Genomic DNA, 25,492 nt, shown 5'->3' with positions numbered 1-25,492 from the left:
TGGAACCGGGAGACCAGGAATGCTGGCCACGGGAACCCCGGTCGGGCCTCCACTAGTGGACAAGCTCTTGGTGCCCACCGAGGCCAGAGATCTGCATCGGACCCAAGGCCCAACCTCCCCCTGCAAGAGCTGTTCAGAAAACCCCCACCCCACCCTGGGGTCGGCAGGGTTGGACACGGTCGTGGCCTACGTTGGGGTGGATATGTGGCGTGCTCAATCCGAGCCCCGGGAAGAAGAAGAAAGAAGGAAGAAGGAAGAAGGAAGAAAGAAGAAGGAAGCAGGAAGAAGAAAGAAGAAAGAAGAAAGAAGAAAGAAGAAAGAAGAAAGAAGAAGAAAAAAACCCCAATAACAATAATTGTTAAATGCTTACTATGTGTCGAGCACTGTACTGAGCGCTAAGATGACCAGGTCCCACGTGAGGCTCACAATCTAAGTAGGAGGGAGAACAGGTATCGCATCAGCATTTTGCAGACGAGAGAACCGAAGCCCAGAGAAGTGAAGTGACTCGCCCGAGGTCACCCGGCAGACGAGCGGCGGCGCTGGGATTAGAACGCAGGTCCTGCAACTACCGGGCCCAGGCTCTTTCACCCATACAACCCCCCACGCACGCCCACACTCCTCCCCCAGGGCACCCACTGCAGGGGCGGAGAAACCGAGAAAGAGCCGGACAAGTATGGAACCAGGAAGCTTTATTTACACGGTAAAAGTAACAAGCGAATTCCTGAGAGCCCGGAGTGGCTTTAGTGCAATAGCATATCGTCATCGTCGAGACCAGGCTGAGCAGCGGCCGGCGAGGAGACAGTCTCGCACGGTGGCGGGAGACCTGGGACAGAGGTTACGTCTTCTGCAGACCCACCTCCTTAGGCGTTACGGAGCCGTGCGTTTGTGCAATAAATTGGAGGGAGGGACGCTAAGTTTCCGCGGTTCGTACATTCTCGGGAGGGTTTTTGGCCATCGGGGCTCCTCGTGATTCCTCTGCCGCGAGAACGTGCTTCGGGAAAGCCCACTGCAGCTCCAAAATGGCCCCGCCTGGACCCGCGGCGGCCCCTTCCCCCCGGCACCCCGAGCCCGGGTGCAGGAATCACCGTTTCCTCCTCCACGGGGGGCCGGACTCCCCAGACAGGAGGAGCGACCGGGCCTTGGCGCCGGCTCTGGGTCACCTCTCCCTTCCTTCCTCCCTCCTCTAACAGAGCGAGCCCCTGCGCGGCTATCTGGCTGCCGACAGGGCTGACCGGAGAGATCGTCGCCCCCGGCCTGCTTCCTGCTGCCCGGGGGCTCGACCCCCAAGCCTCCAGCAGGCCCGGGGAGGCAGGCCCCACCAGGCCCGGCGACGGCCTCCACCAGGAAGGCCGCCGGGCTGTCCTCACCCAGCCCCTCGCGGCGGCCCCCGGCTCGGGCCGACAGACCACGGACGTGAAAACCGGCTGTGGGTCGTCGGTCCCCGGGGGCCGGACGGTCCCCGCCCGGACCTTCTACGAGGATCCCACGGGGATCCGGCTGCCGGCCCGGAGCCCAGGCGCCCACGGTAGGCCATCCTGACCCGTCCCGCCCGCTGGCTCGCCTGCCTGCTTCTTCATTTCATCTTACGCGAGATTTTGCATACGAATCCGCAAAGGTCTGCGGCTACAGATTGCATTTTAAAAATAAGGCTTTCCCAAACCCCCGACGGGCAGCCCCCGGGCCAATCTCCCGGCCGGACCGGACGTCCGTCGGTCCTGGTGGGCGTTGGCCCACCGAGCCCAGGGGGGATTAAGGCCAAGTTTCCCTGCAGAAATTTCTCTGATAAGGCAGGAGGGGACGGCCTGTCCAGCCGGCCCCCCGCCTCCCATCCAGTGATCAGAGGCCACGGGCGCCCCCGCGCCCGGCCGCCTTGTGAAAGGCCGCTCCAGGGCTCGGCCCCGGAGCGCCCTTTCGTTCGAAGGGATGCTTTCACTGTGCTGCTCTCAATCCACAAAATTTGTCCCGGGTTTCCACAAGCGCCTGGGGCTGTGGGGGTCCGAGAGACCGGGCTGGGGGTCCGTGGGACCGGGCTGGACCTTAGCGGCAGGAGCCTGGAGTTGCAGTGGGGACCTGAGGGTGGGGCGATGGCTTTCAGGGTGCTTCGGGCCCAGTGGGAGGTGGGGAGGGAGGGCGGGCGCCCAGGAGAGGACGATGGACGGGGGCGGGTGCCGACCAGAGGGGATGGGGCTGCATGGGGGCGGGTGCCCGGGGCTCCTTGAGGTCTCTGCTCCCGGGGACCCCCGATCCCAGCTGGGCTGGGCTGGCCTCGGTCCAGCATCGTCTGGTGGTGGGCACCGACGCCCTCCTCCCCCCGTGCCCGGGGAGCCCGGTCTGCTCACCCAACCTACTTCAGGAAAGACATCCCGGGCCGGTGGGGAGTGGGAGGGCGGCGGGGGGCCGCCCGGGCCCGGGGGGAACCGTCCGGGGAGGGATGGCCGTCCAGGCAGGGAGAGGGAAGGCTGTGGGCAGCCCTCCAGGTGGGGGCAGGGGCAGTGGGGCAGGGAACGGGCAGGCAGTGGGGAGCTACCTGACCGGGGAGTGAGAGGGCAGGGAGCCAGGAGGGGCGGGTGAGGAAAACGAGCCACCGGCAATCAAGTGCTAATAACAGAGGCCCGCCAGGTGAGCCCAGGCCCAGCACGGGCCCTCGCCCCGGCCCCGCGGAGGACCCGGAAGGGGAACCCCGAGAAAGAGCCTCCACGCCGGCTCCCCGGATCGGCCGCCGAGGCGACTCCCGGCCCACCGTTTCCCCACCCCGCGGCAAACCGCGGCGGCCCACGGAGACCGGTCGACTCGGGCCTCTACCACCAACCCAGAGGCCCGAATCACCTCACCGCGGCCCGGCCCGGCCCGCGCCCGCGGGACCGCCGAGGCGACAGGGTGTGCCCCGGCCGCAGCGTCGGCCGGGTCGGGGCATCTACCCGGCCCACCGCCGGAGCCGACGGGCGGGCAGCGGAGGCCTCCGCTCCCGCGGAGACCCGGGGACAGTGCAGGGACAAGATCCGGAGAGCTCAGGCCGGGAAGGCAACAAAACCAACCCGAGGCCTAAATAGTTAGAAAAATCTTTCATCCCACGGTGCCGGGACCCGAGCCGGCCCCCGCCCACGGGGCAGCCGGCACCAGACTCGGTTCCGTCCGTGTAGGAAGACAAGCCCCATCTGCCTAGAAGCTACGGGGTCTGACGGAAAGAGCCCGGGCCTGGAAGGGAGAGGTCCCGGGTTCCGATCCCGGCTCTGCCGACCGCTTGCTGTGTGACTGGGCAAGTCACTTAATTTCTCCGTGTCTCGGTCTCCTCGACTGTAAAAAGGGGATTAAATCAAATACCTGTTCTCCCTCCTACTTAGAACGTGAGCCCTACAACGGTCAGGGACTTTGTCAGACCTGATTAGCTTGTACCTACCACAAGAACTTACAACAGTGCCTAACACATAGTTAAGTGCTTAACAAATACAATAATAATAATGTTGGTGATCTACCTCCACGGGCAACCCACCCGGATGGGGGCGGGGGACAGGCGGCCAAAGGGCAGCCTTGAACGGACGCGTCGCCGAGGGAGGGTCGTCAGGACCGGTCGCCCGGAGCCGGGGCAGACTCTGCATGACGTGAGGTGGCGGGAAGCGACCCGGGGGTCTCGGTGGACCGAGTAGGGGTCAGCAGGGCTGGGCCATTTTAATGACCGCGCTGGTCCCGGTGGGGGACTGTGCCGGCCCGTCCCGTTCTGCCAGCAGCTGCCCGGGAAGGTCCGGCTACGGTCCCCGGGGCCACTCCCACCTCCACCCTTGAAAAAGGAGGAAGTGAAACCCTGGAGGGGCCGCGGCAGAGTGATCAAAATGGGCAGCGAGCTAGGAGATAATCTTCTGGGGAAAGGCTGGAAGGGAATGGAGGTTTTCGGTCCGAGGGAGGGGCAATCCGACTCCTACTCTCAAAAGGGCTGTCCGCGATGGAGCCGACCATCTGGTCTCTACCTCAGTGCTTGGCACAGAGTAAGCCTTGACAGATGCCACAATTATTAGGATACTATTACTGTTATTATTATATTATTGTAATCAGATCGGGGGTTATTGGGGAAGGGGGCGTTGCCTACCTGTCCTTCAGAGGAAATCAATAGGGTGCATTAATAATTATTATTATTAAGGTATGTGTTAAGCGCTTACTACGTGCCAAGCACTGTTCTAAGCACTGGGGTAGATACAAGGTAGTCAGGTTGTCCCACGTGGGGCTCACAAGTCTTCATCCCCATTTTGCAGATGTGGGAACTGAGGCCCAGAGAAGTGAAGCGACTCGCCCAAGGTCACACAGCAGACGCGTGGCGGAGCCGGGACTAGAACCCATAACCTTCCGACTCCCAGTCCCGGGCTCTACCCACTACGCTACGCGGGGTAGGGCACCGAGCCCTCGGAAGAGCATAACGGAGTGAGTCGACACGATCCCAGTTCTCAAGGAGCCGACGGTCTGACGGAAATGGCTTACATCACAGCAGGAGAGATTGCGGTTAGACCCACGGAAGAACTTACTGGCTCCCCCCGCCCCCCATGGCATAGCCCCTAAAAGCTCGCTTTCCCCGTCAGGCGCCGGGGGGCGATGTCAGCCCGGCTCTGCCCGGAAAGCGGCGCGCCCGGGAGGGAGGGCGAGTCAGGAGGGGAAACCCTACGGGGAACAGAAACGTCACCGGTGCTTCTGCGTCACCGGCCGGGGAAGCCCACGGGCTGCATCGCGGGCTGCGTGGCTGCCGCGCGCGTGGCCGAGAGCTCGCGAGCGCGTTCGGCGCGCGAGTACGAGTGGTTAATCGGAGCGTAAATAAAGAACCGACGTGCCGGGAACCGACGCCGCGGGTACCGCCTCCCGCTCCCCGGCGACCCCGGACGCCGTAGTCCGGTCCTCCGGCTGCGGTTTCTGCTCCCCGGTGAGCCTGGACGGCGTCGCCCGGTCCTCCGGCCGTGATTACCGCTTCCCCGGTGACCCCGGACGGCGTCGCCCGGTCGTCGCTCCTGCTCCCCCGGTAACGCCGGATGGTGTCGCCCGGTCCTCCGGCCACGGTCTCCGCTCCCCCGGTGAGCCTGGACGGTATCGCCCAGTCCTCCGACTGTGGTTCCCGCTCCCCTAGTGACTCCGGCCGGTGTCGCCCAGTCCTCCGGGTGCGGGTCTCACTCCCCCGATGACCCCGGGCCGTGCCGTCCGGCCCTCCGGCCGCGGTCCCCGCTCCCCCGAGATCTGCGGGTCCCCAGGATGAGGCCTCCTCTCTGGGCCTCTCTTGAGGAACCCGTCACAGCGGCCCGAGGGGTGCATCACGCTCAGGGGTCCCGACGGCTCCCAACCGGAGCCCCGCGACGGCCCCGCGTGATCCGGGTCACATCTCCCATCCATTTCCCATCCCGAGCCGAGGCGGGAGGTGAGGAGTGAGCTGCCTGGAGACACCCGCCCTCTGGGGCGCGGGGCCGGCCGCCCCTCGCCGCGGAGCTGACAGGTCCCGGCCGGGCCCAGTTCCGTCCCCAGGCCCGGGCCCCCGGGCGGCTCGCCCGGCCCGGGGCCACACCCACCCTATCGCCTCTTCCCACTCAGTCACACCCACCGTATCGCCTCTCCCGACCCAGCCCTCTCCCTACCCCACCGATACGGTTTGCGGGATCTGACCCCACACCTAGACCTTCCCGGAGAATTCCGGGAGAGAGAGACACCGCTCTCTCACGGATGGAATGGGCCACCCCAGAGTCTCATGGGGAAGTGAAAGGCACGGACGCAGACTGTGGCAGTTTGAGGTCGGCTATCGCGCCGGGCACCCGCCGGGGGTCCCGGGGGGGGGCGGGGAGGGGCCCTCCGAGGATCCCGCCTTTGGAGACGGCTCCCCGCAGAGTGGGGACGGGGCCCGGGGACCACCGACTCCGCCTGCCCCGTGACCCCGGCTCCCGGGTCGGCCAGCCCTCCCCCGCCACCGTCCGCCTCGCCCGCGAGGCCCCGCGGTGCCCGGCCCAGTCCCGGCCTCCACCCCGCCCCGTCCAGCCCGGGCACCCCGCCGCGCTCTCCGACCCGAGGCGGCGTCACCCCGTCAGTTCTTTTCTATCTGCTCGATGTCTAACTCACCGTCCAGCGGAAAGACGGCGTCCCCGCCGGGGCGGCCTTCGCTCCAGGTGGCCCCGGGCCGGCCCCCCGCCCCCCCGCGCCGGCCTGCGACGGCGCGGCGGACCGGCTCCTCGTCGGCCGGGCCGTCCCGGGAGGCCGCACGCTCCCCGCCGCCGCGGCCTCGAGGGTCGGCGGGTGGCGTTCCGGCCGGAGTCTGGGCCCGGGCGCGCTGGGAGGCAGGTGGCGGGGCCGCCCAGGGCGGCGTGGCGCCGGGGCCGGGGGGCGCCCGAGTCTGAGGGCGGCGGTCATCCCCCGGGGACCTAAGGCAGCAGAGGCTGTTGAACGTCTGACAGTTCTGCAAAAGAAGAAGAAACAGCGGCTGAACTGACCCGGCTCGGGAAACCCACGACCCCGTGGCCCAGAAACGGGGGACCGGGGCCTCCTGGCGGACGAGACTCCGTCGGAGCGGAGCGGCGGGGCGTCTGTCCCGAGGGCATCCGGCGTGGGCTCCGCCGGGCCCGGGAACCTGGCGACGAGAGAGGCAGAGGCGGCCGGGGCAGGTACGGGGAGACGGTCGCAGTGAGAGGTCTCCTTCCCGGGACACCTGTGCCTGGTGGGTCCTGGGAGCTGAACTGGCACTTGGCAAGAGCCACGTGGACCATCTCCCCCGGCTCTCTGACCCACTCACCCAATCATTCATTCATTCATTCAATAGTATTTATTGAGCGCTTACTATGTGCTGAGCGCCGTACTAAGCGCTTGGAACGAACAAGTCGGCAACAGATAGAGACGGTCCCCGCCGTTCGACGGGCTCACGGTCTAATCGGGGGAGACGGACGGACGGGAACGACGGCGATAGATAGAGTCGAGGGGAAGAAAGTCTCGTAGAAACGATGGCGACTAAATAGAATCGAGGCGGCGTACATCTCATTAACAAAATAAATAGGGTGATGAAAATATATACAGTCGAGCGGACGAGTACGGTGCCGAGGGGAAGGGAGGGGGGGAGGAGCAGAGGGAGATGGGGGGAAAAGAGGGTTCAGCTGCGGAGAGGTGAAGGGGGGGCGGTAGAGGGAGGAGAGGGAGAAGGGGCGCTCGGTCTGGGAAGGCCTCTCGGAGGAGGTGAGTTTTAAGTAGGGTTTCGAAGAGGGGAAGAGAATCAGTTTGGCGGAGGCGAGGAGGGAGGGCGTTCCGGGACCGCGGGAGGACGCGGCCCGGGGGTCGACGGCGGGACGGGCGAGACCGGGGGACGGCGAGGAGGCGGGCGGCGGAGGAGCGGAGCGTGCGGGGTGGGCGGTGGAGAGAGAGAAGGGAGGAGAGGTAGGAAGGGGCGAGGTGATGTACAATCCTGAAGGAGAGTAGCAGGGACCACCTACCGGGGAGTTCTTGACCCGGAAAGCCAGTCCCCGAGGGAGAGCGACAGGGACCCTCTCCCGGGGGTCCGTACCCCGGAAATCCAGTCCCGAGACAGAGTGATAGGGACCGCCTACCGGAAGGTTCTTGACCCACACACCCAATCCCGAGGGAGAGGGACAGGGTCCAGGGACCGGGAGTCCTTCACCTACACACCCAGCCTTGAGGGAGAGTGACGGGGACCATCCTCCGGGGGTCCCTGTCCCAGACAACCATGTTTTTAATGCTTGGGCATTCCAGAGGAAAATCACTGCATTTTCACTCCTGAGGCTGAACTCTGGCTGGGATTCGATCAGTTGTATTAAGTTGGATCTTCCAGAGGAGAATGTCAGAGGGCATCTCTCGAGGGAGCGGAGGGATGGAAGAAGAAGAAGGGGAGGAGGGAGGAGGGAGGAGTGGAGGGAGGAGTGGGGGGAGGAGTGGGGGGAGGAGTGGGGGGAGGAGGAGGAGGAGGAGGAGGAGGAGGAGGAGGAGGAGGAGGAGGAGGCGGGCCTCTGAGTGCAGGGAGACATGCACAAAAATACATGGTCCTGCCGAAAGCTCCTGAGAAAGCCACGAGGCCGATTCATTTCCCTGCTCCTCAGGTCTTGAGTTGTGTCCAACCTCATAAACTTCCATCTACCCAGCATTTAGACCACTGTGTGACCCATAGTAAGTTTTTAATAAATGCTATAATAATAATTATAATACCACTTCAGCAGTTCTGCACTTGTCTTTCCCTTTACACTTTGGTACGTAAACAAACTCTGCTACTCTTTTCAGGGTACTTGTTAAGCCCCTACTTTGTGCCAAGCACTGCTCTGAAGTACTGAGGCAGATACAAGTCAATCAAGTTGGACACAGTCCCTGTCCCACATGGGGTTCCGAGTCTTAATCCCATTTTGCAGATGAGGTGACTGAGGCACAGAGACGTTAAGTACTTCGAGGTCACAGAGCAGACAGCCTCCTCCCCGAGGACAGGGATCGTATCAACGAACTCTACTGTACCCTCCCAAGAGCTCAATACAGCGGTCTCCCACGGGAGGTGTTCAATACAGCACTCTGCACCCTACTGAGAAGAGCACGGCGTAGTGGATAGGGCACGGGCCTAGGTGTCAGCAGGTCACGGGTTCCGATCCTGGCTCTGCTGCGTGTCTTCTGGGTGACCCTAGGCAAGTCACTTCACTTCGCTGGGCCTCAGTTCCCTCATCTGGAAAACGGCGACTGAGACCGGGCCCACGTGGGACAGGGACTGTGTCCGACCCTATGTGTTCGCATCCACCCCGGCGCTTAGTACAGTGCCCGATACGGAGTAAAGGCTTAACAAGTATTACAATTAAATGAATGAAATTAGTACATTTTTCTACCTCTAGTAGGTGCTCAGTACAGCCCTCTGCACACGGTAGGTTCTCGGGAAGGTGCTCCGGACCCAGGTGGCGGTCCGGGAACACCACAGATTGACTGACTGCCAAAATCCACCCTTTCCTCTCCACCCAAACGGCTACCTTACTGCTACGGGCTCTCGTTATATCCCGGCTAGACTACCGTGTCGGCCTTCTCTCTGACCTCCCTTCCTCCTCTCTCGCCCCGCTCCGGTCTATTCTTCACTCCGCCGCCCGGCTCATCTTCCCACAGAGACGCTCTGGGCCCGTCACTCCCCTTCTTAAACAACTCCGGTGGTTGCCTATCGACCTCCGCTCCAAACAGAAACTCCTCACTCTAGGCTTCGAGGCTCTCCATCACCTTTGCCCCCTCCTACCTCTCCTCCCTTCTCTCTCTCCACCGCCCACCCCGCACGCTCCGCTCCTCCGCCGCCCGCCTCCTCGCCGTCCCCCAGTCTCGCCCGTCCCGCCGTCGACCCCCGGGCCGCGTCCTCCCGCGGTCCCGGAACGCCCTCCCCCCTCACCTCCGCCAAACTGATTCTCTTCCCCTCTTCGAAACCCTACTTAAAACTCACCTCCTCCGAGAGGCCTTCCCAGACCGAGCTCCTCTTCTCCCTCTACTCCCTCTGCCGCCCCCCCCCCCTTCACCTCTCCGCAGCTAAACCCTCTTTTTCCCCTTTTCCCTCCGCTCCTCCACCTCTCCCTTCCCATCCCCACGGCACTGTACTCGTCCGCTCGACTGTATATATTTCCGTTACCCTATTTATTTTGTTAATGAATTGTACATCGCCTCGATCCTATTTAGTCGCCATCGTCTTTACGAGACGTTCTTCCCCTCGACTCTATCTGTCGCCATCGTTCTCGTCCGTCCGTCTCCCCCGATCGGACCGTGAGCCCGTCAGACGGCGGGGACCGTCTCTATCTGTTGCCGACTTGTTCGTCCCAAGAGCTTAGTACAGTGCTCTGCACATAGTAAGCGCTCAATAAATACTATTGAATGAATGAATGAATGAACTGACTGAAACTCTAGCTCCATTTGGTGTGGGCCCAGTCTCCGTCCACAGCCTCGCAGCCGCCACTCTCCTCTGGACCGAACCAAGCCGTCAGGCCTCGGCCCAGGGGCCGGAGGGGATGGGGGTGGCCTGAGTCTGGCGGGGGTGGTCGTGGCTTCCCAAACTTGCCCTGGCACATCCCTCTGCGTACGATCGCAGGGGGAGGGGGTCCCTAGCCCGTGGCTGACCAGCTGGGCGCTCACCGCTTTTAGAGATGAGGTAACTGAGGCACAGAAAATAGTAATAATAACGTTGGCATTTGTTAAGCGCTTACTATGTGCAGAGCACCGTTCTAAGCGCGGGGGGAGATGCAGGGTGATCAGGTTATCCCTCGTGAGGCTCACAGTCTTAATCCCCATTTTACAGATGAGGGAACTGAAGCACAGAGAAGTGAAGTGACTTGCCCACAGTCACCCGGCTGACAAGTGATTCTATTTAGTCGCCATCGTTTTTACGAGACGTTCTTCCCCTCGACTCTATCTATCGCCGTCGTTCCCGTCCGTCCGTCTCCCCCGATTAGACCGTGAGCCCGTCGAACGGCGGGGACCGTCTCTATCTGTTGCCGACTTGTTCGTTCCAAGCGCTTGGTACAGTCCTCTGCACATAGTAAGCGCTCAATAAATACTATTGAATGAATACTGAATGAAAGTGGCGGGGCCGGGATTCGAACCCACGATCTCTGACTCCTAAGCCCGGGATCTTTCCGCTGAGCCGCGTTGCTTTGAAGTGACTTGCCCAAGGCCACCCAGCGGACGTGGGGTGGAGCCCGGGTGAGGATCTCGGTCCTCTGTCTCCCAGGCCTCTGCTCTTTCCACCAGGCCACACTGCCGGTTCTCTTGCAGGACTTTGGGAGAGCGTTCCTGACGGCACTGTACTGTGCTCGGTCTGCTTCCCAGAGGATTCTGGGAGAGCACTCCTAAGAAGCAGCGCGGCTCAGTGGAAGGAGCCCGGGCTTGGGAGTCAGAGGTCGTGGGTTCTAATCCTGCCTCCTCCACACGTCAGCTGTGTGACCTTGGGTAAGTCACTTCACTTCTCTGGGCCTCAGTTCCCTCATCTGTAAAATGGGGCTGAAGACCGTGAGCCCCTCGTGAGACAACCCAATTACCTTGTATCTACCCCAGAGCTTGGCACGTAGTAAGCTGTTAACAAATACCGACGTGATTAAGCGCTCGACAGTAGGAATGGTATGGCTGCTCGCCTTTCAGGTGGAGACCCTTCTTCTTATCAATGCATAAATTGATCCTCTCGGCCCCCACCCTCCCGGCCCTTGTCCTCCTGGTCCTCGTCCCTGTCCGTCCAGGCCCTGACCTCCCGGCCCCCGTCCTCCAGGTCCTCGTCCCCGTCGGGGCCCCGTCCTCCCGGGTCCGGGCACGGGCCCACGTGGCCGCCTACCATCTCCCGCCCCGCTTACGGTCTACCTCTTCCACGGTCTTTGGGGTCTGGCCTGTGGTGGGGAACGAAAGGGAGAGCCTCTTCCCCTGAGGCTTTCTACATGTCATTTCCAGAGCTCATCTATCAGCACTCTGATTTGCATTTTTAATTTATTACGGGGCCGTATGACCGGACTGCTTAGTGAACCCCCGGGGATTCATTCATTCATTCATTCATTCAATCATTCGGTCGAATTTCCCGAGTGCCGAGTGGGTGCGAAGCGCTGTACCGAGCACTCGGGAGAGTTCGATACGAGGATAAACGGGCGCATTCCCCGCCCACCCTCGAGGCTCGGTTCCCGCCGGGCCCTGGGCCGGCGGGGGTGCTTACGGGGGGGGGCTCACGATGTGGCCGCACACCCCTCGGTCCCTAAAACCGACAGAGCGGCGGGAGGCTTCGGCCGGGGCCGGGAGCGGACGTCTCTGCCGGGTTCCGGAGGTGGGTTCCGCAGAGGATTCCGGGAGGGTGCCGAGAACCCCGCGGGGCCCTGCACCTCGGCCTTCGTGTTGTCTCTGGTCCGACCGTTCCCTTGTCCTCGGGAGTCCTCCCTCCCACTGCTTATCTTTAGATTGTGAGACCACGGCTAGCTAATTCCCATCTCTGGATTCCTTCCCGGTGCTCAGCACGGGATTCGGCGCCGAGCAGATGCTTAACTAATACTATCTCTGCCACCGCTCTCTTCCCGCTGGATCTTCCGGCGTCGGCCGGAACTCGGCGGTCGCCGGTTCGGTGGCTCGGCGACTTGAGGGGGGAAGGGAGGAAGGGGAGAGCAGGGGGAAAAGGCAGCGGCAGCCGACGACCTGGCGTCTGCTCGACCCGTCTTCCTCCTTTATGTCAGAACGTTAAAAGACCCCATTCGCTCCTCCTGCGAGCCGCCCAGGGAAGTTGAAAATCCGGAGGAAAACGACCACCCTGGGCCTCATCGCTAACTGCTGTTCTCTCCAACGTCGGTTCCAAACCACTGGAAAATCATCGGCACCGTTCTCCATCCCAGTTCCTACGTTGCTCCGGGAGGAAGCTGGAAGGAGGAAGCGGTGACCGGTGTGCGGTCATCGGTCTTGGCGGTCAGAGAGGGCTCCAGGGGCCCTGACGGAGTCTGTCAGATATGCTGTCGACAGCGGCTTATGCTGCTTTTTCCTCCCGTTCACCCGGGGCCAGGCTGGGGACGCCCAGCCACCGCCTCGCGGAGGGATTCTCCCGGAGACCCCTCGGAGGGCGAAGCGGGCAGGGGGCGGCTAGATGTGCCAACTTTCCGCTCTGACTATGCGGGAGAAAACGGGCAGGGATTTTAATGGGTTGGGGATCGGAAGAGGCAGTTTACCGGGTATTCGAGGGCCAGAAAACCGCCGTCTTGGGTCTTTTCGGCCCCGATGGGATCGCTCCGGTCTGAACACAAACCGGGGCCGAGGGAGACTCTGGCCCAGTTGGCCGTGGGGGCTGTCATCTCTCTCATCCCCACCGTGGACACCGTGCCGGGGGACGGAGCCGGGGTGGGGGTGGGACCCCAGCCCGCCTCAGGGGTCCCCCGAGAGGCCTCCCCGGGCCCCGGACGGTAGAATCCGAACGAGAAGGATCCCTTCCAGGCTCACGTCCACGGCTTCCTTCGCCAGAACGTCTGTCCGCTCTGCACTGGACGGTCCCCGACACCGGATTCCACAAAGGCTGAGATTTGGGGAGTCTTCTGTTCTCTTAGCATGCGTCAATCGAAACGCTTGAAATCCGGCTGCTTCTCAGTTCCCACTCTCGTTCGTTTTCATTCATGAGAGTAACGTCTCTCTGCTCCTGAAGGAGTTGTCAATTCTCCCAAGCGCTCAGTACAGTGCTCTGCACACGGTAAGCAATCAGTAAATACGAGTGAATGAATTCTCCCAGACCCTCTGGTTAATAATGGGGGATGAGTTACAGGTGCAGCATATCGAGGGAGGGGATTCTGGCCAAAACCTTTCAAAGCATCTTTAATGGTCCTAACCCCTGGCGCTGACCTTCTCCCGTGATACTGACCGTCCCACCCGCCACGGTCCTGACCCCTCCCCACCCGCATTCTGACCCCCAGTACACCGTGTGACACACACACCGTGCACCTTGGAGCTCACGCCCAGGTTTCAACCCCCGGTTTGGCCCACTGAAGTCCGCTCTTCAGTTTCAACTGCCGGGAGGCCCCTTGGGTCCCACCGGGTGGCGGGCCACCCGAACGGCACCGGACACCGTCCGGAGAATCACGACGGTAATAAGGTTGGTATCTGTTAAGCGCTTACTATGTGCCGAGCACCGTTCTAGGCGCTGCGGTAGGCACAGGGTCATCGGGTTGTCCCACTTGAGGCTCACGGTCTGAATCCCCATTTTCCAGATGAGGTCACTGGGGCCCCGAGAAGTTAAGTGACTCGCCCAAAGTCACAGAGCTGACAGGGGGCGGAGCTGGGATTAGAACTCATGACCTCTGACTCCTAAGCCCGGGTTCTTTCCACTGAGCCAAGCGCCAAGCAACCTCACAGGTGCAGTCTAATGGATACTACCGCCAGCCTCTCCCTTCCAGGGTCGTCGACGCTTTTTTCCCTCTCTAGAATGAACTCGGCAGGCACTCCATAAACACCACGACCACGACCGCCTCATCATCACCACCACTGTCGCCATCGCTGCCGCTCAGCCTGGGTTCTCTCCTCTGCCCCGCCGCAGGACGCTCAGCTGCTCAGAAGCCTCCACCCGGCCGGACGCTTTCCCTCCCAAAGCCGTTCGGGAAGCCCAACGGGGCCCGATCCCAATCTCGGGAAGCCCAACGCGGCCCCGGGGAGGGTCGGACGTCCCCGGCCAGTCGGGCCTAATGCCGGGACCGGAAACACGAGAGGTAGGGCGGGATAAAGCCCATCGGGGGGCCTGCGCCTCCTTCCGAACGACCCCCAGGCCTGGAGGAGAGGTTCGCGACCACGATGGGACGGGTTGTCCAGTCTGCCCGGAGGACCGGAGGGCCGAAACGAGACCCGAGTGCTAAGTGCCGGGAGAGGGGGCCGAGGGCCGGGGGCGGAACCGTGGGTCCGTAAGCGGGGCCGCAGACGGGGCTGAGGGCGGGGGGCCGCGGGAGGAGGCTACGGACGGGACCGCGGGACGGACCACGGCGACCCATCTTGCAGTGACGGAAGGAGACCCCTCCGACCACGGGCTCGGGGCCCGGGGAGCGGCGGGCCGCCACGGCCGGTGGGGTCGAGCTCGACGGCGGCCCGGGAACGCACGCTCCCCGTCCCGGCCGGCCCCGTCCACCCGGGCCGGTCAGAGGCTCCCCGCCCGCCCCCGCCCCCGGGGAGCGGAGACCTACCTGGGTCATCTTGGCCAGGTCCAGCGACGGCCTCGGCCCCCAGGTGCCCGCCGGCCTGCGGCGCTTGATCCCGGCCTTCCTGTCGTGGTGGACGCAGGGCTGGGAGCGGCTGCGGGCCAGCCCGGCCGAGCGCCGGGCCGCCTCGGGGGTGGAGGCCGGCGTGCCGCCGGGCGACGGCGGCCACTCCGGCGCGGACAGCGGCTCGTGGGAGCAGGACAGGGACCGCTGCAGCTCTGCCCGGCGTCCCCCCGGGGGGCCCTGGCCCAGGGGCCGGCCGGGCCGGTCCCGGGCCGAGGAGAGCGGGCCGGCCCCGGAGGGCAGGCTGAAGCTGGAGCTCCGCCGCATGGCTCCGCCGCCCCCGCCCCGGCGCTGGACGCTGCCCCCGCTGAGACACCGCCGCTTCTCCACCGGAGTCCAGACCCGGGAGCCCAACGGCCTCCACGCCACCCGACAGCCGGACGTCTCGTCGGAGAAGGAGAGCGGCCGGCACGGCCGCTTGCTGGGGGGTGCCGAGGGGGCGGGCGGGGCCGGGGGGTCGCTCAGGCTCAGGTCCCCGATCAGGCTGGTGACGGAGCAGGTGGCGGCCGCGGCCTCCTCCCCCCAGGGCGGGGGGTCCGCTCCCGGGACGGGTAGGCGGTCCCAGACCCCGGGGCCGGGCCGGTCGAGCCGAAGGGGGCAGCGCCCGTCGCGGTCCCTCCACCGGTCGGCTTCTGCGTCCGAAATCCCTGGGAGGGGAGAGGACCGGGGCGGGCCTTAGCCTGCTGCGCCCCCTCGCCCCCAACGGTCCCGGACCTCGGGGTCAACCTGAGGGACCTCCCCTCCCCACCCACACCGTCGTGCTCACGGCCGGGGGCCCCGCCGGCACCCACGTGCATTCTCTCTCTCCTTCTCCGTCTCTGTCTCCCTCCCCTCGCCTTGTTTTTCTGCCGGACCGGAAGAGGAGGAGACGGGATCCCGCTCCGAAAACGCCTCAGGCCGCACCTCACGATGCCCCAAGTATCTCCGCTCTCCTCCCCTCTCCTCGATTCTCTCTTGGCACCGCCGCGGTGGCTTCTCCCAGGACTGAGGCCGCTTCACTCTTTTCTCTTCCTTCCTCTCTCTCTTCCTCTTTCCGCCTCCTCCTCCTCTCCCCCCGCCCCCCTCGCCACCAGGTCTGCCCCCCGACCCTTTCCCGTCTGGGAGCTGCCCCAGCCCGGCCCGGGGCCCGGTCTTGTGCCTGTCCCCGGGACTCAGCCCGGGTAGCGGGCAGCGGCTCGGTCTCGGTCGCTGCCACGAACAGCGGTCAGAGAAGACCGTCTCCTCGCTCCAGGGCAATAGTAAGAATGATAATGATGTTGGTATCTGTTAAGCGCTTACTATGCGCAGAGCACTGTTCTAAGCGCTGGGGTAGATGCAGGGTCATCAGGTTGTCCCACGGGGGGCTCACGGTCTTAATCCCCATTTTACAGATGAGGGAACTGAGGCACCGAGAAGTGACTTGCCCACAGTCACCCGGCTGGCAAGCGGCAGCGCCGGGATTCGAACCCATGACCTCGGACTCCCAACCCCGGGCTCTTTCCCCTGTGCCACGCTGCTTCGAGGCAACTGATAGACTGACCGGCCGGAGAATCCCCGACGCCAGCCAAAGACTGGATCCTGGCGAACCCTGTTCGGAGACGGAAAACCAGTCCAAGAACTGACCGTAGACCACCACGGAAGTTGCCGTTTTTGTGTAAAAATGCATTCATTCAATAGTGTTTATCGAGCGCTTACTATGTGCAGAGCACTGTACTAAGCGCTCGGAATGGACAGATCGGTAACAGATAGAGACGGTCCCCGCCCTCTGACGGGCATACGGTCTGATCGGGGGAGACGGACAGACAGGAATGCCCAGTCACCATTGGCCGTTGCCATGTTTAACGGCAGGGACGCCCGGCACGGTACTTGGCAGCCAGCGGGTAGTCCGCAAACATCGTCCCTGCTGCCCTCGGCTCAACTCGAAGCAGCGTGGCTTAGCGGGAAGAGCGTGGGCTCGGGAGTCAGAGGTCGTGGGTTCTAATCCCGGCTCCGCCGCTTGTCCCCCGTGTGACTCTGGGCAAGTCAAATCGACTTCTCTGTGCCTCGGTCAACTCATCTGTAAAATGGGGATTAAGGCCGTGAGCCCCACGTGGGACAACCTGATAACCTTGTATCTACCCCAGCACTTAGAACGGTGCTTGGCACGTAATAGGGCTTAACAAATGCCATCATTATTTTTAAGTACTTAGTACAGTGCTCTGCACACAGTAAGCGCTCAATAAATATGACTGAATGAACCAATCACCTGATTACCTTCTATCTACCCTGGTGTTTAGAACAGTGCTTGGCATGTAGAAAGCGCTTAACAAATACCATCATCATCGACTAGGAACTGGGAGATCAGGTGACTTCCTTTAGGCTCTTCCAATCCGTCAATCAATCAATCATATTTAATGAGCATTTACCATGTGCAAAGCACGGTACTAGCGTGGCCCAGTGGAAAGAGCCCGGGCTTGGGAGTCAGAGGTCATGGGTTTGAATCCCGGCTCCGCCGCTTGTCAGCTGTGCGACTGTGGGCGAGTCACTTCGCTTCTCTGTGCCTCAGTTTCCTCATCTGTAAAATGGGGATGAAGACTGTGAGCCTCACGTGGGACAACCTGATCACCTGTATCTGCCCCAGCGCTTAGAACAGCGCTCTGCACGTAGTAAGCGCTTAACAGATACCAACATTATTATTATTAGAGTTGAGTACAATACCCCAGAGTTGGTAGACACCTTCCTTGCCCACAAGGAGCTTCCACTGTAGAGGGAGAGACAGATATTAAAAGTAATTATGGATGTGTGCAAAAGTGATGTGGGACTGAGGATGTTCTTGAGGAGTGGGGAAACAAGGACTGAACTCTTTTCAGAAAAAGGATCCGGGCAGCAGAGTGAAGTCTGGACTGGAGTGGGGAGAGACAGGAGGCAGGGAGGTCAGCGAGGAAGCCGATGCAGTAGGATAAGATTTAGGATCGAGGTGCTCGGACGGAGAGGAAAGGCAGATTTTAGAGATGTCGTGAAGGTAGAGCCAACAGCATTAGGTGACACTGAATATGTGAGTTCCCGTTCCTTCCGGGAGGTACCGAATGGAAAGAGCCCGGGCTTGGGAGTCCGAGGTCATGGGCGCGAATGCCGGCTCTGCCACTTGGCAGCTGTGTGACTGTGGGCGAGTCACTTCACTTTTCTATGCCTCAGTTACCTCATCTGCAAACCGGGGACGAAGACTGCAAGCCTCACGTGGGACAAGCTGATTATCCTGTATGTACCCCAGCGCTTAGAACGGTGCTCGGCACATAGTAGGCGCTTAATAAATACCAACATTATTATTATTATTATTATTATTAATAATCGGCTGGCCGGCTAACCGGCGGCTGACTCTCCGAATGACCGATGACTGATCGATGCTCTGACACCTCCTCTATCTGTAATTTATTTTAATGTTCGTTTCCTCCTCTAGACTATAAGCTCCTTGAGGGCAGGGCTCATATCTACCAACTCTACCGAACTGTAATAAGAATAAAGTGTGATATTTCTTAAGCGCTTACTAGGTGCCAGGCACTGTTCTAAGCGCTGGAGTAGATACAAGGTAATCGGGGCGGACGCGGTCCTTGTCCCTCACGGGGCTCACAATCCTGATCCCCATTTTACAGACGAGACAACCGAGGCCCAGAGAGGTTAAGCGACTCGCCTAAGGTCACGCAGCAGATGTGGCAGAGCCAGGATTAGAACCCACGACCTCTGACTCCCAGACCTAGGCTCTTTCCAGGAGGCCACGCTGCTTCTCTGTACTCTCCCAAGCACTTAGACCGACGCTCTGCACACAGTAAGCATGCCGTCAAAGGGCAGGGACTGTCTCTATCTGTTACCGATTTGTCCATTCCAAGCGCTTAGTGCAGTGCTCTGCACATAGTAAGTGCTCAATAAATACTACTGAATGAATAAACACTCCTGATTGATAGAATGAAAGACCACTGACTGCCTGCCTGGTGGAAGGACAGATGGACAGAAGGACAAAGTGCCCGACTAGCCGGCTAGCTGTGACCGTGCCTGCCCGGCTGGCTGGACCGGAGAGATTGTGATTGACTCATTAGCTGAGTGACTGAGTGACTGAATTAATAATGTTGGTATTTGTGAAGCGCTTACTACGCGCAGAGCACTGTTCTAAGCGCTGGGGGAGATACAGGGTCATCAGGTTGTCCCACGTGAGGCTCACAGTTCATCCCCATTTTACAGATGAGGTCCCTGAGGCATAGAGAAGTTAAGTGCTTCTGCCCAAGTGGCAGAGCCGGGACTCGAACCCATGACCCCTGACTCCCAAGCCCGGGCTCTTTCCACTGAGCCACGGAACTCCTGTGACCGACGGTGACTTATTGACTCTGTGACCGTGAGTGACTGACTGACAGACTGATCGGGCTGGGGCTGACCGGGGGTTGCCCATCCACCTCTGCATCAAACAGCAACTCCTCACCGTTGGCTTTAAAGCAGTCAACCGCCTTGCCCCCTCCTACCTCACCTCGCCTCACCCATTTCCTCTTACAGTCCGGCAAGGTCACCTCATTCCTCCAAGCTTCACGCCAACCTACTTATGAGACGCCTCACTCTCATCGATCTCACCACCAACCCCTCCGCCATATCCTGCCTCTGGCCTGGAGCTCCACGTCCAACGTGGGACGATCCCTCTCCCCGCCTTCAAAGTCTTATTAAAATCACCTTGGGCAAGTCACTTAACTTCTCTGTACCTCAGTTACTTCATCTATAAAATGGGGATTAAGATTGTGAGCCCCATGTGTGGGACATGGATCGTGTCCTCCCTGATGAGCTTGCAATAATAATAATATTTGTTAAGCGCTTACTATGTGCAGAGCACTGTTCTAAGCGCTGGGTAGATACAGCGTAATCAGATTGTCCCACAAGAGGCTCACAGTCTCAATCCCCATTTTACAGATGAGGGAACGGAGGCACAGAGCAGTTAAGTGACTTGCCCACAGTCACACAGTTACAAGTGGCGGATCCGGGGTTCGAACCCATGACCTCTGATTCCCAAGCCCGGGCTCTTTCCACTGAGCCACGCTGCTTCCCAGAGGCTGGCACAGAGTAAGCGCAAAACAAATATCATTAAAAAAAAATCTCTTCCAGGAGGTCTTCCCCGAATAAGCCCTCGGTGCCTCTACTCCCTCTCCCTTCTGCATCGCTCTCGCACTTAGATCTGTAGCCTTTATTCACCTCATCCTTAGCCCCGAAGCACTTAGTGTTTATTTATATTAATGTCCGTCTCCCCCTCTAGACTGTAACTCCTTGTGGGCAGGGAACGTTTCTACCAATTCTGTTCTATTACACCCCCCGAGTGCTTACTACAGTGCTCGGCACCCACGAGGTGCTCGATAAAGGTAAGCAGCACGGCCTACTAGAAAGAGCACGGGCCTGCGAGCGAGAGGACCTGGGTTCTAATCCCGCCTCTGCCATCTGTCTGCTGGGTGACCTTGGGCAAACCACTTAACCTCTCTGGGCCTCAGTCCCCGCCCCACATGGGGCTCCCACTCTTGATCATCTACAGCTAGCTTCCAGGTCCCACATTTCTTCATTCTATAGCGACTCGTGCACGTTGACGACGACCGAAATCTTGGCTAAGATACGGCTAACGCAAACCTGGTTAGTTCCTGAATTATAAGTGAGTCTCGACCAGGGCCGTGTTCTGGGCCCTGAATCTCATGAGTCTGAAAATGACACTACCGGGCCTGAATAATGGCTCACCTTAGCGATTCTGGAAGAGAGAAATGCTCCACGGCACAATGTAGAGGGGCCGGGTCAACAGACTATCCTCTCCCTGGAGTAAAAGCGTCACGCTATTTGTACAGTTCCGCGCTTTCTTTTCTAAGCGTTGCTCCGTCGGGCACCACAGGAAATTCTCAACGGCTAAATCCGATTCCTTTGTCTCTACGGAGAGGGTCTCGGTCCATTACGGTCGACGGAGATTTCGTCTCGAGAACGTCACGCCGGGTCCAGGCCAGGGCCCGTTCGGACCGGGGGTCACCCGGAGAGCGGCCCACCGACACCGGGGTCATCCTGACGGCGGTTGAACCGGACCAGGGGTCCGGCCAGATCGGGGGCCCACCCGGACCAGGGAATCATTCAGACAGCGGTCCCTTCAGACCCGGGACTCACCCAAACTAGTGGTCTATTTAGACCGGTGGTCCACCCAGATTAGGGGCCACGCAGGCCAGGGGCCCAACTAGGCCAGTGCTCCGTCTCTGGTGACGGCAGCACTAAGGTCTATTTAGATGCCCTCCCTCCCAAGCCCCGTCCTCTTCCTGACTTCCCTGTCACCGTGGACGGTACGACCGTCCTTCCGTCTCTCAAGCCCGCGACCTCGGTGTCATCCTTGACTCGGCTCTCTCGTTCGCCCCACGCGTCCGATCCGTCACCGAGGCCCGCCGGTCTCACCTTTACAATATCGCCAAGATCCGCCCTTTCCTCTCCACCCAAACGGCTATCTTACTGGTATAGGCTCTCGTGATATCCCGGCTGGATTATCGTGTCAGCCTTCTCTCGGATCTCCCTTCCTCCCGTCTCTCCCCGCTCCGGTCTATTCTTCACTCCGCCGCCAGGCTCATCTTCCCGCAGAAACGCTCTGGGCGTGTCACTCCCCTTCTTAAAAACCTCCGGTGGTCGCCTATCGAACTCCACACGAAACAAAAACTCCTCACTCTAGGCTTCGAGGCTCTCCGTCACCTTTGCCCCCTCCTACCTCTCCTCCCTTCTCTCTCTCCACCGCCCACCCCGCACGCTCCGCTCCTCCGCCGCCCGCCTCCTCGCCGTCCCCCGTTCACGCCTGTCCCGCCGTCGACCCCCGGCTCACGTCCTCCCGCCGTCCCGGAACGCCCTCCCTCCTCACCTCCGCTCAACTGACTCTCTTCCCCTCTTCAAAGCCCTACTGAGAGCTCACCCCTCCAAGAGGCCTTCCCACACTGAGCTTCCCCTTTTCCCCCTGCTCCCTCTGCTCCCTCTCTGTCCCCCCTTCACCTCCCCCAGCTAAGCCCCCTATCCCCCCCTTCCCTCTTCTCGTCCCCCTCTCCTTTCCCCTCCCCTCAGCACTCTGCTCATTTGTGTATATTTTTATTACCCTATTTATTTTAATGAGGTGTCCATCCCCTTGATTCTACTTATTGCGATTAAGTTGTCTTGCTTTTGTCCATCTGTCTCCCCCGATTAGACCGTAAGCCGGTCAATGGGCAGGGATTGTCTCGGTTGCCAAATTGTACATTCCAAGCGCTTAGTAAAGTGCTCTGCACATAGTAAGAGCTCAATACTATTGAATGAATGAATGAATGAATGAACCCCCCGGCTGGTGGCCCGAGGTCACCCCTGGGAGCCTCCTAACTTTCCCAACGCCGGCCGTGGGTCCACAGTCCACATACTCGCCTGAAGCCTCCGGCTCGCCAGAATGCCTAGCCCGCCTCTCCGTGACGCTAACTCCCATTCATACACAGGTTCTGTGCTGTGTCTGCCCCCGCCCACGGCCACGCTGCTGCTCCTGCTCCTTTCTCCCGAAAAGAACCGAAAGCGTCTTCATTTTCTGGATCCGGGCTCAGCTCCGGGAACACCTCGCGGAGCCGGAACCCCCAGGCTCCGTCACGGAGGCCTGCCCGGCATGGACGCCGACGGACGGGCCCCTCGGCACCGGCCCGGCCGGCGGAGAGAGGAGAGTTTGTGAGGTGGCCGCTTTAGAGCAGAGACATTTCCCTTCCAAAGAGCTCGATCGCCAGGGACCGTCGGGGAGCCCTCCCCGGGCCGGCGGTTTTCCAAGCACATACGCGTTCCCGTTCAGAGGTCGACGGGGTCAGCGGACGGTCCGGGGGGAACGGCCCACTGGCCGGCAGAGGCCCCTTCCCTGGCTGGCAGAGCGTCGTTACCGAGAAGGAAAACTGAAATGGCTCGGCCCGCTGCCCCGGGAATGAGGAAAACCCAACCGTCGGCTAACGGGGAGCTGACGGACACCGCGGCGATCACTAGCGCCGGCACGAACCGCGGCGCCGACCCCGACCCCGACACCGGCGGCCCGGGCCGGGAGAAGACTAGAACCTGACGTCGGCCCCGACTCTAGCCCCGACCCCGGCACCGAAAGCGACGCACGACGCCGACGGCGGCGCAGACGCCGGCCCCGGTGCGGGCGCCAACGCTCATCTTGGCAGACGCGCTGACACGAGGCTAACGCCGACCCCGACAGAGTCCGTCCCGGCAGACGTAGCACTTCCGCTCGACGCGGTGGCTTAAACGCGCTGCCCGAGTCGGGTGAGCTCGTTGTCCTTTAGGCTCAGGGTCGGCTCCCGGCTCCCGGCCGACTCGGGGAAGCGGTTTAAGAACGGCTGTGTGCCGTCCCGCCCGCGGACCTCCAGCGACTGCTAAAAGGCTTTTCCGAGGGATTTGGGTGACGGGCTAAAGTCCGGTGAGTTAGAAGAGTCGAGAAGCGGCGTGGCCTCCTGGAAAGAGCTCGGGCCCGGGGGCCAGAGGATCTGGGTTCCAATTCCAGCTCTGCTAGTTGCCTGCTGTGTGACTTTGGGCGAGTCGCTTCATCTCTCTGGACCTAGGTTTCCTCAACTGGAAAATGGGGATTCAAAACCTGTTCTCCCTCCTACTTAGGTTGTGAGTCCCCTGTGGGACAGGGACTGTGTCTGACCTGATAAACTTTTATCTACTCCAGCACTGAGAAGAGCCCTTACTAAATAACCTTTTTATCAGTAGTAGTTGGTAGACGTGTTCCCAGCCCACAGCGAACTTACACTCTAGAGGGGGAGACAGACGTTAATATAAATACACCATTTATAATATATAATTTAAAGCTATGCCCCTAAATTGACTTGACTCTATTTATCGCCATCGTTCTCGTCCGTCCGTCTCCCCCGATCAGACCGTGAGCCCGTCAAACGGCAGGGACCGTCTCTATCTGTTGCCGACTTGTTCGTTCCAAGCGCTTAGTACAGTGCTCTGCACGTAGTAAGCGCTCAATAAATACTATTGAATGAATGAATGAATGAATGAAAGAAAGAAAATGCTGTGGGGTCGGGGGTGGGGCGAATACCAAACGTCCCAAGGAGACAGATCCAAGCTCGTAGACGTCGCAGAAGGGAGAGGGAGCCGGGAGGGAAAGGGGGCTTAATCGGGGAAGGCGTCTTGGAAGGGATGTAAGGGCTTTGAATACGCGGAGAGGGGTGGTCGGGTGTATAAGGAGGGGCAGGGAGTTCCAGCCATTTTGGTATTTATTGAGCAACTATTGTGCGCAGAGCACCGTACCGGGTGCCTCCTGTTTGCAGAGCATTGTTCAGGACACCTGGAGGGTGCGAATCACTCTAGTAGGCACCTCCTGCACTTGTCCTGGACATCTTGTGGGGGCAGAGCCCCGCGCTAAGCCCCTACTGTGCGCATGCTGAACGCATAAGGAAGGAGACTAAGAAGCCATCTCTACCTTGAGGTACCTATTCGTTAACCTCATTATAATTGTAATGTTGGTATCTGTGAAGCGCTTACCACGTGCGGGGCACTGTTCTAAGCGCTGGGGGAGATACGGGGTCATCGGGTCGTCCCACGTGAGGCTCACGGTCTTCAGCCCCATTTTCCAGATGGGGTAACGGAGGCACAGAGAAGTGAAGTGACTCGCCCACAGTCACACAGCTGACAAGTGGCAGAGCCGGGATTCGAACCCATGACCTCCGACTCTCAAGCCCGGGCTCTTTCCACTGAGCCACGCTGCTTCTCTACCAGCAGCACTTTGAGCAGAAAGATTAGACTATAGGCTCACTGTGGGCAGGAAGCGTGTCACTTGATTGTCGCACTTTACTCTCTCGAGCGCTTAGTACGGTGCTCCGCACACGGTAAGCCCTCGACGGAGGAGTGAACGAATGAACGCGCGCGGGTCCTCAGCGCGGTGAGACCCTGGCCCCGAACCAACGGTTCCCTCGGCCTCCGGGGCGAAAACGGACAACCGCCCCGGGACGCGTTGCGTTACCGACGCTTCTGGAAACGCTCCGGCTCTCGCCCCGCGGGCCCCGCCGGGTGAAGCGACTGGCGACGGGCCCCCGGGAGCTCGGGCTACTTACCCACGACTCCGTGAGAGAACAGGGTGGCTCCTTGACTCATCTTCCCCGGAGAGAGCTGCAAATCAACAGAAACTCCGTTCCCTCTCCAAGCCTCACTTCAAAGATGGGTTCCGTTTGCGTGGCGAGGCTTCGGCCCGGCCCCGGGGCCCGGCCCGGGGTCCCTCCGGGGCGGGCCCCCGTCTGCGGAGGGCCCCCGGCCGGGCTCACGGGGTGCACCCTGAGAGCCGCGTGGCCCAGCGGGAGGGTGAATGCACCCGGGCGTGCACACGCAAACGCATACACACGCACGCACACATCCTCTGCTGGCGGGGCCGCCTCAACGGGATCCAACCACATCACCCCCTTGGGGGTGGGGGGGCCTCAGGATCCCCACGGCAACCGGGGGGACACCGAGGAGCAGTTGGAGGTCCGGGGTTTTGGCTCACTGGAATTAGGGGCTGTCACGGACCCCGGGTAACTCTCCGGTACGCGCCGAGATAATAAGAGCGATAACGATAACGGTGGCATTCGCTAGGTGCGTTCTGTGTGTTAAGCACTGTAATAATAATGTTGGCATTTGTTAAGCGCTCACTACGTGCAGAGCACCGTTCTAAGCGCTGGGGGAGATACGGGGAACGAGGTCGTCCCACGTGAGGCTCACGGTCTTCATCGCCATTTTACGGACGAGGGAACTGAGGCACAGAGAAGTGAAGCGACTCCCCCACAGTCACGCAGCTGACAAGTGGCAGAGCCGGGATTCGAACCCCT

The 25,492-nt window shown here is 61.0% G+C and overlaps 1 protein-coding gene across 3 annotated transcripts in view; it reads right to left on the bottom strand.

Annotated features, from left to right (window-relative positions):
• FAM53B (family with sequence similarity 53 member B) overlaps positions 1-25,492 on the bottom strand; it is a 52,483-nt gene that overhangs the window by 3,029 nt on the left and 23,962 nt on the right. For all 3 annotated transcript variants that reach the window (XM_029059440.2, XM_029059442.2, XM_039911644.1), the window contains exons 4-7: positions 24,746-24,800; positions 14,619-15,343; positions 6,076-6,409; positions 371-429 (exon numbers count right to left, since the gene is read on the bottom strand). In XM_029059440.2, coding sequence (XP_028915273.1) covers positions 371-429; positions 6,076-6,409; positions 14,619-15,343; positions 24,746-24,800 — 1,173 coding nt within the window. The remainder of the gene's footprint in view (positions 1-370; positions 430-6,075; positions 6,410-14,618; positions 15,344-24,745; positions 24,801-25,492) is intronic.

This window comes from Ornithorhynchus anatinus, chromosome 3, assembly GCF_004115215.2.
Source record: "Ornithorhynchus anatinus isolate Pmale09 chromosome 3, mOrnAna1.pri.v4, whole genome shotgun sequence".
NCBI lineage: Eukaryota > Metazoa > Chordata > Mammalia > Monotremata > Ornithorhynchidae > Ornithorhynchus > Ornithorhynchus anatinus.
This window is presented reverse-complemented; position numbering and strand designations above follow the sequence as displayed.